Source organism: Caretta caretta, chromosome 1 (genome assembly GCF_965140235.1).
Source record: "Caretta caretta isolate rCarCar2 chromosome 1, rCarCar1.hap1, whole genome shotgun sequence".
Taxonomy (NCBI): domain Eukaryota; kingdom Metazoa; phylum Chordata; order Testudines; family Cheloniidae; genus Caretta; species Caretta caretta.
The window spans coordinates 243,111,361-243,130,927 of NC_134206.1; the positions used below are offsets into that span (position 1 = coordinate 243,111,361).

At 45.4% G+C, this 19,567-nt stretch overlaps 1 protein-coding gene across 2 annotated transcripts in view; it reads right to left on the reverse strand.

The window, feature by feature from the left end:
* The window catches only part of ADIPOR2 (adiponectin receptor 2), a 70,177-nt gene that overhangs the window by 33,987 nt on the left and 16,623 nt on the right, over positions 1 to 19,567 (reverse strand). The window contains exon 2 of one of the 2 annotated variants that reach the window (XM_048828674.2): positions 4,228 to 4,465. In XM_048828674.2, the coding sequence (XP_048684631.1) occupies positions 4,228 to 4,392 (165 nt within the window). In that variant the 5' untranslated portion in view covers positions 4,393 to 4,465. Of the gene's footprint in view, positions 1 to 4,227; positions 4,466 to 19,567 lie in introns of those variants that run through there. The other variant, XM_048828681.2, reaches the window with a different exon arrangement.

Genomic DNA, 19,567 nt, shown 5'->3' on the forward strand with positions numbered 1-19,567 from the left:
CTTGGTCAAAAAATTTGCCCCCCCCAGTCTAGGAAAAGGCATGTTATATGGACAGACTGTTTTGTCCTGTTCTGAGCAGAACTTGTGCAACTACATCTAGTCAGAAACAAATCTGTGTTCTGGTACCGCTCCCAGGTTGAAGATCTCATCACCTATTTCTTTAATGACTATTTGTGAAGTTCCATTATCACTGTCCTCAGTTGATCTGCCAAGCTGTTGTCCTTACATGCTAGATGTAGGGCAAGAAGGATGTTAACACCCAATCCCACAGCACAACTGCCTCTTTGCAAGTCAGAAGTGCAAATCCCTCCGTTTCCTGATGTAATCCATCACTGTCATATTGTCCAACAACTTATACTACACCTTGTTCTTGCCCTGTGATATTTATATATAGTTTTTTTTCCCCCTTGAGAATTACAGTGAATTAATCTGTTGAAATACACTCCCCATCCACATTGGAGGTGCCCAAAGTGATTGTTTCTGATGGAGAGTTGAAAGGTACCCCTCAGAATGTTAACCACGTCAAGCATAGAAATATCTTTCTTGAGATGATCAGCTATGCAAACGTGCTGTCTGTATTTGGTTTGTAATTAAATGCCAGACAATGCTGCAGACTCTTCAGCCTGAGCAGAGTATAATGTGAATGAAGCCATGAGGCACGTGAGACCTAGAAAGAATTTTTAAGTGGGATTTTGACAAAGCAGTGTTATGGCAGAGCCAAGCTTCAGAAGTCTTCCTGGAAGAAAGGCTCTGCCTTCTGGAGAATAAAGAACTGCTCCTATAAAGGGAATCCTTTGCATATGTAGCAATAGAGATCTCTTGATTATCTTAAATCAGAGGTGGGCAAGCTACGGCCCATGGGACCATCTTGCCCGGCCCTTGAGCTCCTGGCCTGGGAGGCCGTCACCCCCGCCGCCACACCACCGCGCGGCGCAATGCTCTGGGCAGCAGAGCCCAGCCTGATCTGGTGCTCTGTGCTGCGCGGCTGCCTGTCCTGGTGCAGCCGTGCTGCCAGCCACCAGTGCTCCAGGCAGCAAGCTGGGGAGGGGGGAGGAGGGGAGTGGTTGGATGGGTCAGGGGTCCCCAGGGGGCAGTCAGCAAGGGAAGGGGGGTTGGATGGGGCCGGGCCATGCCTGGCTGTTTGGGGAGGCACAGCCTCCCCTAACCGGCCCTCCATACAATTTCTGAAACCCGATGAGGCCCTCAGGCCAAAAAAAAAAAAAAAAAGTTTGCCCGCCCCTGTCTTAAAGTACTAATTTCTTCAAAAGGCACATGTGTCAACTATGTCCTTGGAAAGGGTTTCTGATGAGATTTAAATAAGGATTAATAAATATATCCTGGTGTCTTAATGAGTGGCAACTGCTGACTGGTACTTTGTAAATACCCAGAAGGCAGCAGATAAACCAAGAGATAAAAATTTGTACTGAAGTGAAGTGATCTTGCCCAACCAGAAAAAAAGATATTTGTGTGCCTGGTGAAAGATATGGAAGTACACTTCTTTCAGATACAGGTTCCAGAATAGGGATGGAAGGAGGGGTTGCGGAAGGGAATCAAACTGAGTGGCATAACCATCTTTTACGGTCTCCAGAATTCACATGTCTGTCATTATGAAATGTAAGTTGGCCCTGTTACCAAGAGGGAAACATCAAAACTAAGTAAATGGATCCCTGCACTTCAGCTCTAAATTCAGAGGCAGACACAAATAGTCTCGAACCAACTGTACCTCACTCTTGGACCCTGATCCAGGGGAAGAAATTGGAACTTTTTGTACAGTGCTCTTCATCTTCTATCCCTGAAGTACTAGGCACTAACTATGGACTTTTTCCTCACATACAGACCCCTTAGATGCATCAGATATGGGAAGTTTTGTGGCCAGAGCTCCACTGCAAGAATAAGACTTGCATCCTGTTCTGGCTCCTTGCAAGCCCTTGGGGTAAGAGCGCTGCAGATAGAGCACCTTGTAATGGGCCCCGAATGTTAGGAAGACTACTGGACAAGAGGCTCATTTAGTGAAGTCAGATATTTTAACTTTTGAATCTGCCATAAATCCAGTAGTTGGAACCAAAACCTGAACTAAATATACAAAGCTAAAAATAAGATTTAGAAAAAACTAAATCGGAACCAACCAACACTAAAACATTAAGAACAATACTTGGTAAGGCAAAGATTTCTATAGAGACACGGGTCTGATCGATATGAAGAGGTTCACCTCTGTCTGCTGCTGTAGCTGAATGGAATTAACATGGTAGATGGTGCCTTTTACACACTCTCCCTCAAAACTTTCCAAGAATGCAACAGGGAGGGGTAAGAAGGGCACCTGAGTCCTCCAATAGGCTATAATATGAGAAGAGTCCATCATCTGAACTGTACCAGACAGCACATCCCATGAGTGGGAATATACAGAGGTCCCTCGAAAAAAAGCACTTTTATATAGGGTCGTAGGTTTGTGCAGTACCTCATTAAAAAGAGAAAATTATATGTGCTGCTGAGCCAAGAAAGCTCAATATAAGCTTATATAAAGCTAAATAGATGTTTTCCCCACTGTAAAGAATGGTGGGTTTTATATGATTTTATTCTAACTTCTACCAACAATTTAAGATATTTTGGCAAGTCACTTAACCTACAGTGATTCAGTTCCCCGCCTGTAAAATAGCCATTATTTTCCTGGAACATGGGGTAGCAGCATTGCTCAGGTTTGGCCCAACTGCCTTCTGAGGAGACTGCTGCCACTGACCATGCCTGAGGCAAGTGGGGGTCAGGCTAGCTCTCAAACCTCAGGCCCAACCCTGCAGGACAGGAATTGCCATTGCTGGGTAAGTGTGGGGCAAGATCACTCACAAGCCCCCATACTCCATCCTTTTCTCCTGGATTGGGATTAGGATTGCAGTGCCTGGATGAAGGGTGCTGCTACAGATGGTTGGTGCCTCCTTGGTGGGGAAAAGAAGCCAATGCTGGCCTGCTATGATTTTCAAGAGGTAAAGCTGAATTTTATTTGTTGGGTTGTGGTTTTTTGTTTGGTTTGTTTTTTAAATCAACGATTATGGAGCAGTCACATTAAACCTATGACATTTCTAAAATTACTGTGACTGCACCATGATTTTTGATAAAAATGCTGTGACAAATCTGAAGCCCTAATAATTAAACACTAAAAATTAGTCTACATGCCACCAGTAACCACTGCAACATTTACACTAGACATTGGCTGACGCTGTGGAGGTAAGTCTACTTCCCTCCCCCCACACACCTTTCATCTGCGTAAAGACAAACAGATGTCTATAGGACCACCTACACAATGGCAAGCTGGCAGAATATTATTATATTATAGAACCAGAGTCCTAAAAGTTCTCATGTGATACCCAAAATACTTTCTAGGAAAGTATATAATTGCTAAAAGAATTCTGTATAGTGAACAGACTTTGCTTATTTGCAATCCTTTAGAAGGGCAATGAGCACTGGCTGTTTTTCATCCTTGTTGCAGGGATATTTTAAGCTGAATTCGGTAAGCCTCTTCAGTTAAGTCTGTACTAACAGCCAATTTGTAGCCAAGCAGCAGACTGAATGATGCTTCTGTACACACCCATCTCAAACCAGAGCATTTCTGTTTACAGACATCATCTGCAAGGCACAGTGCCACGGACAGGCTGATTTTTCTATACAGTACTATCCAAGTGGTCCCCATCTTCCAAGGACAACAGAGTAGCAGGAGTCCTCGCAGTCAGAGCTGTTAAAGCACAGAAAGGAGCTGCAGTTATATTTCTTCCTGGCCATTAGCTTCCTGGCCTTTAGCTTATGATGAAGACACTCATCCAACATGAACCAATTCAGTTGACCAAGCATATAGCTTAGTCCCACGTATTTGATGGGTAGGAAGTTTGCATATATGTTTGTTTTTAGAGCATACTGCCTTTGTTTCCCACTCACACCTCCTTTCCCATGTATACTATATATTTCAGTTAGGTTTATGCTTCATTATATGAGTACAGACTTTTTAAAAACAAAGATTATAGGCTCTTCGGGCCAGATTTTTAAAAGGTATTTAGGCACCTAGTGGGATTTTCAAAAGCACCTTGGTACCTAAATCTCATTTCAATCCCATTTATAAAGGACCTAAATACCTTATAAAAATCTGGCCCTTAATTCACACATTCCAAAACAATTATGCAGCATCTAAGAGTCAAGCCTCATTTATCCAGAGTCATTCGCAGTGTTTCAAGGTACCCAACTTACCTTTTGCAGGTCCAAGGATAAAGCTGGCTCCTCTAAGAGGAGCCCCTCATCAGAGTGGTCATCATCATAGCTTAACTGTCCTGCACTGTCAGGCATGTGTCCTTTCCTGAGCCGTAGGACTGGCTCTGGAATAACAGTGTTATCGAGATCCGTTGGTTCATTCATGAGACACTGGGGCCCTTCTCAGAAGGGTTCTGCTCCCTCTTGTGGGATAGGTTTTGAAGACAATGTGTTGTCCCTAAAAAGCAAACAGAGTTTACTTAGCTGAAGTCTGAAAGATTCTAGAAAGTTGGTTAGGCATATGACACTTATATGCAAGGAGATTTATCTAGTTGGTACCCATGCTCTTACAGGACTATCTGTGGCACCTCTTATTAGAGAAGACTTCCATTTCTACTCATATGACCAGTAATTCTTAACCATTTTCCTTGCTCTGGTTTCCTTTAAAGGAGGCAGAAGGAATGTTCGTATCAAAAGCACTAGCTATTATGTTCCCCGATATGACAGTCAGTCAATTCACAACTAGATGTGTTTAATAAAGATTTCCGTTTTTGAAACAAATTCTCAACATGGATACTATGGAAATTCTTTCTAGCTAAATCTGTACTTTTAGACAGACACTAGACAACCATCAAAGACACTATAATCTTTAGAGTATTCCTTGGCACATGGCAGGCTGCATTACAAGTGGATGAAGAAGTTGAATGCCAGCTCCTGTTTACATTAGACTTCTTGGGAAATCTCCCTTTCTTACAGTAGCACTCCCTTTCTGAAGCCAGTAGTAGTAATTGTCTTTCCATTAGGGTTTAAGGCAGCCAGTGGTGTTTTTACCACCACGTCCTATAGATCTGTTAGACAAAAACAATGGTATGAGTGCCTGCTGCCATATTTACAGTAGCACACCCACACTTACTACCATCAATGGAACTGTACCAGTATAGAGCAAGAGTGGGCTACATCTTCAAAAAAGAATCTAGTAAGTGGCATGTCTTCTGTCATAGCCAATCTAAGACTGAGTCGTTGCTCCTTTCTGGTCCCCAAGACTCATTTTCTATCCCCTCAAGATTGTTAAGAACCATTCCTGAAGTGAATTTACACTCATGTGCTGTTGCAAATAAATTTTGGGAAACTCGCATTCATGGTGTTAAAGTAGTGGGAAATTTCTTGATTCAAATTAACTGACTCCTAGCCTTCCCTCATTCTGGGAGTATTATCTGGTAGTAGTTGCTCATCTTCTACAACACCAACTTTGCACTGGATCTTGAAGTGTCTAGCACAACAGGAAGGAGCATAATCAGTGATTGGTCAGTTAGGAATGCTAGAAGACAACAACATTTAAATAATTCTGAGATCCATGAGTTGAGAGAGAGAGAGAGAGATCTTCATTTTACGCAAGACAATCTATTGAAGGTATATATCTACTACTAATCACTACAGTAGCATCTAAGCACTTAAACACACAGTTACAAATCACAAGCAGATATAGGGCTGGTCTACCCTACCATGGTAAATCGATCTAACTTACGCAACTTCAGTTACATGAATAACGTAACTGAAGTCAAACGTAGTCAGATCCACTTACCGCGGTGGCTACACTGAACTGTGTCGACGGGAGAGTGTCTCCCATTGACTTCCCTTATGTTTCCCAGGGAGGTGGAATGCACAAATACACAAATCTTCACCAGACCCACTAAATCAACACTCTCTGCATTGATTGCAGCAGTGCCGATCTACTGGTAAGCGTAGACATGCCCACAGTAAGAATCAATTGGTTAGACAGAAGTTGTCCAATAAAAGACAATACCTCACCCACCTTGTGTCTCTAATATCCTGGGACCAACACTGCTACAATACTGCATTCTACATTAGTTTGTAAGTTACAAGCAAAAACAACTACATAAACAATAACCTTAAGGTTGCAAAGACACAGGTGTGTTAGGAAATGACAGAATCAAAAGACTGCCTGAACAAGCTAGGAAAATGGGGTCTAGATTAAATTACCATAAAGTGAGTGCACAACTGGTTGAAAAACTATATTTTAAGAGGTTTCAGAGTATTTTAAGAGTATTTAACAATGGTGTTTTGCTGTCAAACTACAAGGACACATCAAGTGATGTCTTTCACAGGTCTGTCGTTGGTCCGGTACTACCCAAAGTTTGCATTAAGGCAGGGGTGGGCAAACTTTTTGGCCCGGTGGTCACATCTGGGAATAGAAATTGAATGGCAGGCCATGAATGCTCACAAAATTGGGGTTGAGGGTGCAGACTCCGGGATGGGGTTGGGGGATGAGGAATTTGGAGTATAGGAGGGTGCTCTGGGCTGGGACCGAAGGGTTCAGAGGGCATGAGGGGGATCAGGGCTGGGGCAGGGGTTGGGGTACAGGCTCCAGCTGGGGTACAGGCTCTGGGGTGAGGCTGGAGATGAGGGATTTGGGGGTGCAGGAGGGTGCTCTGGACTGAGATAGAGGGATTTGGAGGGTGGGAGTGGGATCAGGGCTGGGGCATGGGAAGAGACTCAGGGGTGCAGACTCCGGGTGGTGACTACCTCAAGCGGCTCTGGGAAGCAGCAGCAGCATATCTCTTCTCCCACTCCTGTGCATTGAAGCATCAAAGGGGGGCGATTGGAGCATGCAGGAGCCGGATGGGGGCCATGCCGCGGCTTCCAGGACCCACATGGAGCGGCCCCCGACCCTGCTCCCCGGCTGAAATGCCGGAGTGCTGGAGCAGGGCAAGCCCCAGACCCCGCTCCTCAGCAGGAGCTCAAGGGCCAGCTTAAAATGGCTGGCAGGCCAGATCCGGCCTATGGGCTGCAGTTTGCGCACCCCTGCATTAAGGAATTGAATGATGTTATAGAGTACACTTATAAAATCTGCAGTTGATAAAGTGAAAAGGTTTGCAAGCACTTTGGAGGATTGGATTAGAATTCAAAATTATCTTGACAAATTGGAAAACTGGTCTGAAATCAGCAAGATGCAAGTCAGTTAAAAACAATGCAAAGTACTACACTTAGGAAGGGGAAAAACAAAATGCACAACTACAAAAAGGGGAATTACTGGCAAGCCAGTATACTGCTGAAATGTATCTGGGCTTATGGAAGATCACAAACTGAAGGAGTCAACAGAGTGATGCTGCCACAAAAAAGTCAAGTTTCATTCTGGGATGTATTAATATGGAGTGTCACATGTAAGAAATGGGAGGAAACTGTTCTGTTCTACTCAGCACTGGTGAGGCCTCAGCTGGAGTATTGTGTCCAGTTTTGGGCACCAGACTTTAAGAAGAATTTGAACAAACTGGAGAGTCCAGAGGACAGAAACAAAAATGGAGAGGTTTAGAAAATATGATGTATGAGGAAAGGTTGAAAGAACTGGAGATGTTTAGTGTAAAGAAGTGAAGACTGAAGGAACATAAGTCTTCAAGTATGTAAAAAGTTAGAAGATAATTAATCACTGTCCTCTTTATATGTTCACCAAGGGTAGGATAAGTAGTAATCAGCTTTAGTTTGCAGTAAGGGAAATTTAGGTTAGATATTTGGAAAAAAAGTTTCTAAATATAAAGGATAGCAGCACTGGAACAGGTTTCTTAGGGAGACTGTAGAATATTTGGAGATTTAAGAGCAAGTTAGACAAACACTTGTCAGGGATGGTCTCTGTATACTCAATCCTGCCTCAGCACAGGGGAATGGACTAGATGACCCTCTTGAAGTCCCTTTCAGTCCTACATTTCTATGATTTTATGTCCACAATAAAGTTTCAAAAGATTAGGTATAAGAGGTTCCCATACTCTCATCTTTGTAGAGCTGGTTATATGGTGCTTATTACCCTTTTGTAGGTAAGAAACAGAACAGAGAAAGGAAGAGCAAAAACAGACTGATTAGATTAAAAACAGACTGACTAAAATCTATTGCAATAGAGACAGCTAAAAATTCACTTTCCTAATCGGACTTCTCCATGTGAGTAATTGCTAGTTGCCACATGAATATTTGATCACAAATGGGAAAAAGTGGGCTACAGTCATGAATAGGAAGGACAAATGAGTTTTATTAAGTTATGGTCCACACTCTGAGTAGTTGAGAACCCCTAGAGCAGTGGTGGGTAACCTTTTTTCTATCAGGGGCATTGACCCACAGAGAAAAAAAACAAACAACTGCGGGCCACACACAAATATAAAGCAAGGGTCTGATCCAAAGCCCATACCATTGACTACCCCGGTCTTTGGATCCAACGCTGTGATGCGGTTCTTGCCGTAAATCAGCCCTACCATACTCTGGTGCTGTCATGTGGCTCTTCTGAGTTCCCCTGTTTGTCAGTACATTTCTGGGGGGTCCAGAGCCAACTGCAGGATCCCCGGGAGGGTGGGGCCTCCTCCCCAGAATGGACCAAGAGGGGCTGTCCTCTCCTGGCTCTGGGGTGGGCGGCCCAATGGCATAGCCAAGACAGGACACTTGGGTGGGACCCGACTTCGGGTGGGTGAGCAATGATGGTGGAGGGGGGGGTGGCAGGAAGGATTGAGGCCACCTCCCCCTCAACCCCTCCAGCCAGCCTTGTGGGGGGGGGGGTGGGGAGCAGGAGGGGAAGAGGGGGGAGAAATGATGGACCCAGTAGTCCCAGCCAAATGGGGGGCCCCAGGCGCATACCCAGCTCCAAGAGGAGCTGCCGCTCTCCAGCAGCAACGGCTCCCGTCCCACTGCCCCACACCAGGCCTGGCTCCCCAAGGGAAAGGCCTACATTTTTTGAGCATTCCTCTGCTGCCACTGGGCCGCCTGCTTGCTTGCCCTACTCCCAGTGGCGGATTAGCCACTGGGCAAAGGGGGAGTGCCCAGGAGCCCCAGCCAATTGGGAGGCCTCCACCTGCTCTGACCCCCTGCACAGCGCTCCAGCCGGGGAATGGGGTCAGGGTACTGGTCTTGCCCCGACCCTTCTCCCCGGCTGGAGCGCCGGGCAGGCGGAGCAGGGCGAGCCCCGACCCTGCTCTGTGGGCTGGAGGAAATTAAGCAACGGGCCGGATCTGGCCTGCAGGACATATTTCTGTAGGGCAGGGGTGGGGAACCTATTTAAGTAACTGAAAAGTAAGCATGATCAGTAGCATCTGTTCAGTAGGTCATAGTTAAAACATTGCCCCCCCTTTTTAGAGCATTAAAATGCACATGGTCACTGCCAAGCCTGACAGATACAGAAAGTAGGGAGATTATAAGTGTCTTATTAGAACACATAGAAACATCTTCCAAAAACCCAAGTGTCTTAACATTAGCAACAGGAGAGAACATGACTGTGAACAGACTGTAGAATTTAAGTTTAGAGCCTCCACAATGTTTTGCTGCATTCCTCATTGAAATTCCATTTAAAGAAAAAGGTTTGCAGTTGCCATGATACAACCACTGAGAGATAAACCCTTCTTAGTGACTTATTCAGAAACCATGGTGATAGCCACAATATAAGAACCTAGACAGAAACTAATGAGCTCCTGCTACAGTTAACCCAGCTTCAGAAAACTGTCTACAGTCAAAGAGCAACAAAAATGTGACCTCCAAAGATTAATTGGACCTTTTAAAACCCTGTCTATGCTAATATTTAGCCATGTTTATTACACAGTTAATGACATGCCAGGCTCTACTCATGGAATATAAAGACACAACATGGTTAATACTCCAGTAGTAACTATGGTAAGCTAACATGTCATCTTTGGCAGTAGTTTTACCCAATATATGGTTGCCTTCCTGTAACCAGGACACAATTGTGCAGTATATTTCATACCCCTTAAGCAGTTTAACCAGACTTAAAATTTGTGGATGCAAGTATTCTGTCTAGTGTGGATGCAAGTATTCGGACAAAGGTGTTTATAATCAATATAGTTTATTCCCATACACTGGCACAAATAAGCTGTCACTACCTGGTCTCGGGCCCCCTCTTTGGGCAGATACCAGTCGACTGCAACTGGATCCAACTGCTGAATCCTTACTGCTAAGCCGCACTAAGTCTGGGTAGTGATCAATCACTGTTCCTAGCTCTGGGGAGGTCTTGGGCACACTCCCAGATGCAGACACTTGCATCCTTCTGTGGCTGTGTGGTCTCACAACCTGGCCACGTTAAGCCTGGACCCAGTGCCTCCTGAGCCCCAGCTGCTTAGACACATTTCCTTTCAGAGTCCACCTGGCAGTGGGAGCTCTAGATTTCTAGTTAACCAATTGAGGAACAATGAAGGAGTGGTAGTAAAACAAGTAACACAGGCTTAAGCTTGCTCTATACTTAAAACTTGGGTTGATATAGCTATGGTGTGTAAGATCATACAAAAAGTCTGTGCTGTGTGTCCCCCCCGGGGAGGGAGAGAGGAGAGAGCACTGCCTGTGCTGTGTCTATCCCAGGGAGGAGGAGGGCGGGGGGGGGAGAGAGAGCACAGAGCTGTGGCTGCTGGAACGAAGTGATTGGTCACTCACCTGCACTGCCCCTTTGCCATCTGTGGCTACCGCGCTGCCCCATCCCGCCACAGAGCCATCGCTGGCCTTGCTACTCAGGAGCCTCCTGCTGTGCTGCGCAGGCGAGAGCCCAGCCGGGGGCAGATCTGGGTGGGGGCTGATGTTGGGGTGTCCCCCTGCCCATCATGTGCCCAGGTAGGCAGAGTGTACCCCTAGCCCATGCCCTGTAGAGACACCCAAAAGCGGCCCTGTGTGTTGGGTGGAGGGGAGGAGAGAGAGCTCAAAACAAGCCTTTGGAGCTGCTCAGGCAGGGGAGGAGGCAGCTGCTGTTCTGGATACCTCCCTGCTGTCAGGATGTCACCCCATACCTTGAGTGAAATTTGCAGCAGGATGGAAGATGCTGCCCCTTCCCCGCACTGGTGGCTCGGACCCCTTTGTGAGCTCACCCGGTCCGGTCTGTGCTGCAAGTGGCTCATGCGGGGACCCAGACACTCATGTGCTATCTCGAGCGCCCTCTCCCCAACCCCATATGTGGGTGTCTTCCAGACCCCAGCAAACCCCTCACTACTGCCACCCAGCCTGGGACAGAGGCTGGCTTCTTGCCCTTCATGTTTGTGCCTCTGCCCAGGGTACTGTCCCCTCCATGCACCTTGGTGGTGCATTCCCAGCCTATAGATAGATAATTTATTGGGCTACTAGCCCAAAACTTGCCCAGATTGGGCTACTTTAAGTGACTTTGGGCTATTAATACAGTAGAAATCTGGCAGCCACTTTTGCTTATTTCAGCCTTACAACCGCTTTGCTGGAATACCAGTATACTATATCAAGTAATTTACTGGCCCCATTCTTGCAAGGTCTCACCTGTTATGTTATCCATGGCCTGGTTATAATTTTTGGTACTGGTAGAACTATTTCAGTTTGGGTGAGGGAGAGCCATTTACCAAGCAGGCCAGGTCTACCCTAGGACTCTTTCTGGCATACCTGTATTGATCAGGGATGTGATTTGTGACCAACATTCCTGTACCAGCAAAAGGCTACTGTGCGGATGCAGCTTATACTGGCAGAATTTAGCATGAGCATACAAATCCACACTAGATCCAAGAGAGTGGAAGTTGAGCAATTAAGAAAGGAAGTGATTTTCAGTCTGCTTAAATTTGTGTTGTTGTTGACGTTTAATTTCAATTACTAACTTTTGTAGCTGAAGTCTGAGCTCTTGTACCTTACATGAAGGGGCAAGATTGTTGAATCTTTACATCTAAGCCTCCCACCTAGATGTCCTACAGCAAAACCAGACTCTATATTCTTAATACTTAAAAGTAAAAGCAAGCAAGAAAAAAAGCTTTTAAAAATCTTAAGTTTTCTTTTTACATTACAAAGGAAAAATGGTACAAGACCAATTGTTAAATTCTTTGGAGGTAACTTTTAACAATCTGGAACAAATGAAAACATGTCTATCTCCCACCCACCTCTCCGCCCCCAAATAAAGAGGCACATCTACAAAATAAAGAGCTCTGCCTCCAGTAAATGGTCAGTGTGTCCAAACAGCTGCTTATAACCTGCAAACTGTCAGCGGACACTGCTGGCTGAGCAATTCACAGCAGGCTGCCCAGGCAGACAATCAAGCACATTCAGAAGCATTCAGACCCAAAGAAAGGGAAAAACCACAGATCTGTCTACACTAAAAGTGCATCTAGCTGAGGGGACCCAGCTATATCATTACCCCAACCCCCCGGCAGATGGGCAAATTGTATGGCAAATTGGATCTTCAGAGTTTTGTTGGCATCTTATGTCAAAGATTAGTCAGTTTCAGAAAGCCTAAATTAATATCCTCTTTACAGTACAAATTGGAGGATTGTTGTAACAGTTTTACTGTGCTGTACACTGGACCCAGACTAAAGTTTTGTCACAGAACAAGTTAAAAATGGAAAACAGACGTTCCAGTTTCCCCCACACTGTCTCACCAATGTGCCTCAACCCGGGCCTATGGGAACTTACTCTAGAGCAGGGATCTCACACTCAAACCACCGTGAGGGCCACATGAGGACTAGTACATTGGCCCAAGGGCCGCATCACTGACACTTTTCATATAAAGATACAAAAGCCCACACCCCCCGTGCCCCTGGCCCCGCCCCCACTTCACCCCTTCCAAGAGGCCTTGCCCTCCCCTGCCCCCATTCCAACCCCTTCCCCAAAGTCCCCATCCCAACTCTGCCCCCTCCCTGCCCCTATTCCAATCCCTTCCCCAAATCCCCACCCCTGCCCCGCCTCTTCTCTGCCTTCTCCCCTGAGCACGCAGCTCCCCACTCCTCCCCCCTGGAAAGCGCTAAGCACTGCCAAACAGCTGTTTGGCAGCAGGAAGTGCCTGGAGGTAGGCAGAGGAGCAGGGACGTGGCATGCTGGGGGAGAGGAGGGGCAGCAGGTGAGGGGAGCTTGGTGGCTGCAGGAAATAACTCTGCGGGCTGGCTGCGTGTTTGAGACCCCTGCTCTAGAGCAAGAGGAAAGTTCAGTCTCCACCTTTGACTCCCTTTTGATAGTAGCTGAGGTAACTAGATGTGATGCTCTCCTCTGGTAATCTAGAACTGTAAGCCAGTGTGTTACCCCTCTGCCTGAACAAGAGTGAGCTTTGCTAGAGATTAGACTGACGGTCAGCTCCCTGCCACACCAGTCTGTCGAGTTCACCAGAAAAAACTCGAAGATTCCACCAGTCTTAAACTGGTTGCCAGCAAGCTAAGTGAACCTGAGTTCCCCAGAGACATCTCACTGGATACTCTCAGAAATTATTAAATTTGATGCCTCCAAAGAGACAGAGCACAGACCAGCCTTTTAGATTAGCAGAAGACTCACCCTTTACTTCAACATAACAGCACTAACACAGTTTTCAGTAAAATGGAGAATAAGTTTATTAACAAAGGACGGAATAGGTTACAAAAAACAAATATTACATGCTTTCTTGTGCCTAAAAGTGAATTCTAACAAGCTAGATCTTTGACTGAAAACAGTTTTTCACTAATAGCAAGCGATCAACAGCTCCTGCCCTTCAGGCCAAAAGGATCCATGATTCAGAGGGTGCTGTTAACTATTTCCTCTAAGTGATGGATAACTAAGGGGTTCTCTTCCTCTTTTTGTAGTCCAGCACCAGTTGGGGCGGGGGGTGGGGAGAAGAAATCAGGTTTTTATATATATATATATATATATATATACACACACATATACATATACATATATACACACACACACACACACACACACACACATATATACACACACACATATATATATATAATGTTTAAGAAAAGTTTTGTAAATGAGTTCCAATGGTTCATGGATTAGGGACCCAATCTTATGGGGTTCCAGGAGATTCTGTATGGATTATTTAGGTTAATCTTTCTAAACTGAGCAATGAGTCCCATTGGGTAGATAGAACAGGGGTCTCAAACATGCAGCCCGTGAGGTTATTTCCTGCAGGCTGCCAAGCTCCCTTCCACCTCGCTCTCCCTCCCCACAGCATGCCGCATCCCTGTTCTTCTGCCTACCTCCAGGCGCTTCCCACCACCAAACAGCTGTTTGGCAGCACTTCACACTTTCCAGGAGGGAGGGGGGGAGGAGCACGGAGCCACATGCTCAGGGGAGGAGGCAGAGAAGAGTCAGGGCAGGGATTCAGGGAAGGGGTCAGAATAGGGGCAGGGAGGGGGCAGAGTTGGGGTGTGAAGAGGCAGGGCAGTAGCGGGGCCTGATGGAACGGGTGGAGTGGGTGCAGGGCCGGGTGCAGCAGGGGCGGGGGTGTCAGTGATGCGGCCCTCAGGCCAATGTACTCGTCCTTATGTGGCCCTCGTGGTGATTCGAGTTTGAAATCCCTGGTCTAGAAGATACCATCAGAGACGCTTAGGTTTGCAGTTCTCAAACTGGATTTGTCTCCCCAGAGGTAACATGCTTAACAGCAAAAATGTTCTTAAATAAATAGAGAGGTGAGAAATAAGACCTCTCAACCCTATTGTCCCTCTGCAAATTTGTGTATACTGAGTCAATCCCTTACCTCTCTAAAAGTGCAGTTTCAAAAAGTTCAACGAATAGAAGATTGTTGGGGATGGAATCGATCTGGACAAGGAGAAGAAATCTGGAGATAAATGTGAGAAGGGAGGGACACATGCTTGTTTTGTTAAAATATTATATGTTTGCTGTTGAAGAAAAAAAATAATATTTAATGCTGTTTTAGTTAAATAAAACAATTTAAATGTCTGTCTGGTGATATTTATGAAGTCATTGGGAGGTGAACTATCTGCTTCAATTACCTTTGGTAAATCAAATAACCAAACAATCATTCATTTTCTGATATAGCTGTAAAACTAATCTGAAAAGTTTTCAAAATAAATCACTGTTTAAAAATGTAGTGTGTGCCTTCTAAAAATGAAACCTACATCTATCTCCGAGTTGTGAAGAATATGTATTAAGGTTATAACAACCAACAAGAATGCACTTTTATGTAGAAAACCATGATTAAAACAGTCTTCCTGACTAGTGATTTGAATCATGATTCAAATCTATTTGATTTAAATCAAATCCACCCTGAAATGAACCTCAGAAGAATTCTCAGAAGAGGGGCCTCCCTGAACTAAAGCAGCCTGTAAATGTACAGGAGCAGAAGAAATGGCCCAAGTTGTTATCCATTATAGAGGAGAAACTCTGCCAGCAGGGTTCTCTCATGAAAGGTGGATCCCAGCTTTCTGAACTGAACATGTGGGTGAGAAATGTTAGTTACCAGACAGGAAAGTAACTTGTTAATAAGTATAGTCTAAAGATTACATTTTATTTTTTCTTTTACCTGTAACCCTATGTTTCTAAACCCTTGTATTTGAATCTCTATTTCTACCTTTGGGTCTGTTAAATAAACTACAAACTGGTTTTACCACAGACCGGTCTAAATGCTTTATGCTAAGGAGAGTGTTGAACTGAGGTGAAACCAGTGAACGAGGGTGCATTGCTTCCATGCAGGCAGAGGTTTGGTGTACATTGCATGCGTCATAAGATAAGTGACTGAGGGCTATACTATACTTCCACCTAACAAAGTGGGGTGTACAAATAGCCTACAGAGGGAAAGAGAAGGGCTCTTGAAACCTGGAGCAAAGCAACTGGGTTGCCAGCAGCTGGTGAGTTTCCCCTGGGGGGATACATATGGGTCTCTCCTCTTCCTCCAACTAATGTAAGCAGGTGCCAGCAATTCACTCTGGACACCTGAGGTAACTAAAATTGTCATAGTGCAAACCTGCTCCCTCTGATTCATTAAAGCTTATCAGTCATTTCCTCACTGGAAGACACTGTCTTTTCACACGGCCACATTCATTCTGGTCTAAACAACTTTGCCACTGGACAGAAAGATCCTAAAGGCTCTGCCACTTCAGTCAGAACCACTTCTTCCACTTGCACACTAGCTTTCTTCAGAGAAGAAGAATATAATCCATCTCAGGAAGATTTGATTTCCCAACCTAACTTGAGTTGGGAAATTGAGAGTTTAAAGGCAATGCCAGCTGATATTTTTAAACCTCCTCTCTGCTCTGCCCCACTCTTCAGAAGCAATACTGGCTGCAGCGACAACAATGCATTTTACCAGCACAAATCTAATTATGAGAGCTAGGACCATTGTGTTACTGTTAACTGGTTCCCAAACAAAACATTAAATTAATCCTTTATAACTTGAAGCTTCCACTGTCCTGCCACAGAGGACAAGTTCTTGTTGAGACAGAGACACAGACACACGCTGGCCGACTGACCACACAAGAACTTACTTGTTCTGCTATATAAGGAGTTATGCTAACAAGCAGCAAGTAAAGTAACTAGTTCCAGGACTTCATGCATTTATCAGTCTACCTCCAAACCCTCTGTCAGTCACAATCATGTTGTCTACTTAAAATCTAAACACTGTACAACCTATTAGTTAATTTTTATTTTTTAAGATGTTCTGATGAGGTGTATGAGCAATTCACAAAGATAAAGTAGTCTTATAATGGGCAAAATCTAGAATCACCAATCAAATCATCCAAACAAGCATGAAGAATCCAAGCAAGTCAACCAACCTACCTTACTCACTGCTCAACAAACTCAAGGAGGAAGAAAACAGCCCCAGCCTTGCCTAAACAGATGCCACAGATGAGTATTGGCTAAGCTTAGGTTCAGCAAAGAGCAGTTCAGTGTTGTGAGCACTCAGTGAGGAAGGCCCTGCTTGTAGTTCTCTAGATTATTCCATAGGATAATCAAATTCCAGCTCATACCCATCTCAAGTATAGCAATGGAAGATAAAGAAGAAGGTGCCTCAATGCAGATAGGCACAATATTTAAAGCTTTATTTTAAGTCAGTGTTAGAGTAAACATGATACACAATCTGTCCCTTTTATTCCACAATCTCCCATCCAGTAAGGGCTTTGGGAAGGAGGGTATAACTCCTTGCATCCATCCACTCAACAAAATTTCTGTTCCAGTACAGTTAGAAGTATCTAACTTTATTCCTACTGCCAGAAATAAGATCTCATGTACAGTAGTAAGTCTTATAACAGATCAGATGTAGAACTGTGTGGTACTGTCCACACTAACCATACGTATTGGAACACAAACATCTCTAATCATACCCAATAGCCATAAGATTCTGAAAAGAAGGTCTAATATTTATAGTTCAAGCAAGTGGCAATATACTGCCCAAACTCTGGAGCAGTCCACAACAGGAGGAGCAAAAATAGGAGATTTAAATATTTGTTACCTCTAGAAGAGAGATTACACAGGAGAAAAAGACAGCTCCTCAAGTATATTGAGGAAACAGAATAAACTGAAATGAAGCAATGCAAAAAAATCATGTCATCCCTAATGTGTTCAAAGTGCAAAGGGTGGGAGTTTGGGTTTGTCTACTAGACAAAGGTCAAGGGCATGGAACACGGAATGAACAAGGAAAAGATAACTGATTGGATAAGCTGCTGAAAAGTCATTTTCCCTATATTTTAAACACTCAGTAGTTAGACCCTGGTATATATAGCTTTTTTTACTAGAATAACTATTTGTCAGGGTGGGTGTTCTTGGTTGTTTTTAAATCAATATGGTTACAACAGCACAACCCCCAGTGTGAACAGTTATATTAGTGCTGGAGTAGTCAACAGGCGAACCGTGGGCCAAATCCAGACCACCAGACACTTAACTGGACCACAAAGGTCAAATGGGCTGAAGATGAGCCGGGGCTTGAGCCATGCCTGCTCCCCAACACAGGGCCCTCCCCAGTGGGGACAGGGGGGGGGGGTGTCAGGAGGTTGGGCTGTGCTGCAGGGAGTAGTGTGTCCCTGGGCAGCTACTTATACAGCCATAGCCCCACCAGCTCCGTTCTCTGTCGGCTGGCAACAGCGTAGAGATGGGGTGAGTAGGCCATGTGGGCAAACAAGTAGGCACTAATATCCAGGCTTAGTGAATGGGGCAGCAGGAGCCACTCCAGGCAGGGTGGGCAGGAGGCTGGTGATAGGGGGCAGCGAGGCCACCCAGCCAACCAGGTAAGCAGAGCTGTCAAACGCCTCTCAGCTGAGCTGCCTGCCCCACCACAGGACCACTACTCCCACAGGACCTCAAAGACCGGTCAGGAGGGGTGATAGAGGCAGACGCCAGTTTCCCACCCCAGTGAGAGGGAGAGGACTGCAGGGAGGTGCTAACTGACGAGTTAGAGCTGCATCCCGGGCCTGCAACAGCCACCCTGCCACCATGACAGGGAGTGGCCTGAAAACCGTTGCTAATAGGCACTGCAGGGGCAGTGCCTGCGGACGGGGCAGCACGCTGAGCTGCCTGGCCGGTGCTGCATCTCCACATAGGAGCCGGAGGGGGAACATGGCACTGCTTCTGGGAGCTGCTTGAGGTAAGCGCTGCCTGGAGCCTGCACACCTGACCTCCTCCCGCACCCCAATCCCCTGCCCCAGCTCTGATCCCCCTCCCTCTCTCTAAACCCCTTGGTCCCAGCCTGGAGCACCCTCCTGCATCCCAAACCCCTCACCCCCAGAGCCTGTACCCCCAGCCAGAGCCCTCACTCCCCCACCCTGCACCCTAACCCCCCATTTTGTGAGCATTCATGGCCCACCATGCTATTTCCATACCCAGATGTGGCTCTCAGGCCAAAATATTTGCCCACCCCTGTGGTAATGCAGATCTGGGTGCTCTGAAGGGGATGATGCACAATGGGCATCTGGCTTCAATCAAGGATTCCTGCACAGTTTCAGATCACAACTGTTTAAAACTGTCTCTGAATTACTGCCTATCTTGTCCACACACACGCCTAATCATTACATGAGCAGCTGTTCTGCTGCTTCTCCACGGGTGCTGCTGTAACACTGTCCACTATAGTAGGATTGCTTACTGAATAGCGGTCTTTCCTCCTCTTTGAGAGAAGGACTAGGAAATTACATGGACAGCATGTTACTTGTGGGAAATCACCTGGTGTCCCTGAGGTATCCTAAAAGGCTTCTTAAAATCTTATGCATAAACTATTGCTTATGGGAGTTGTGCAGGAACACGAGGAGAGGTAGCTAGATGATACTCAGACTGCAGTGGCATTAATGTGTGGTGCACAACAAAACATCAACGATCCTTAACTTGAAACAATGCAGACTTGGACATACTACAGCATTGGTGCTTAAAGTGGCATTATTCCACCAGTTTAATCCTTTAATGTGGTCAGACCACCTGCTCATGTTTTATCCAAAATAGCATACTTCTAGTTTATTCCTTTCTCGTACTTCCTTCTATTTTAATAGAACTCAGCATGTTGATACACCAGATTTTTCTTGTTTAATTTACAAAACTAATATTTCTTCCATTTTGTAATACTAATTTCCCTGCTTATTCTAGTGTTCTTGAGAAAACTTGATTTTTATTATACAGAAAATAACTAATTCTAAGAATTCTTCCATCTTCCTAGCTA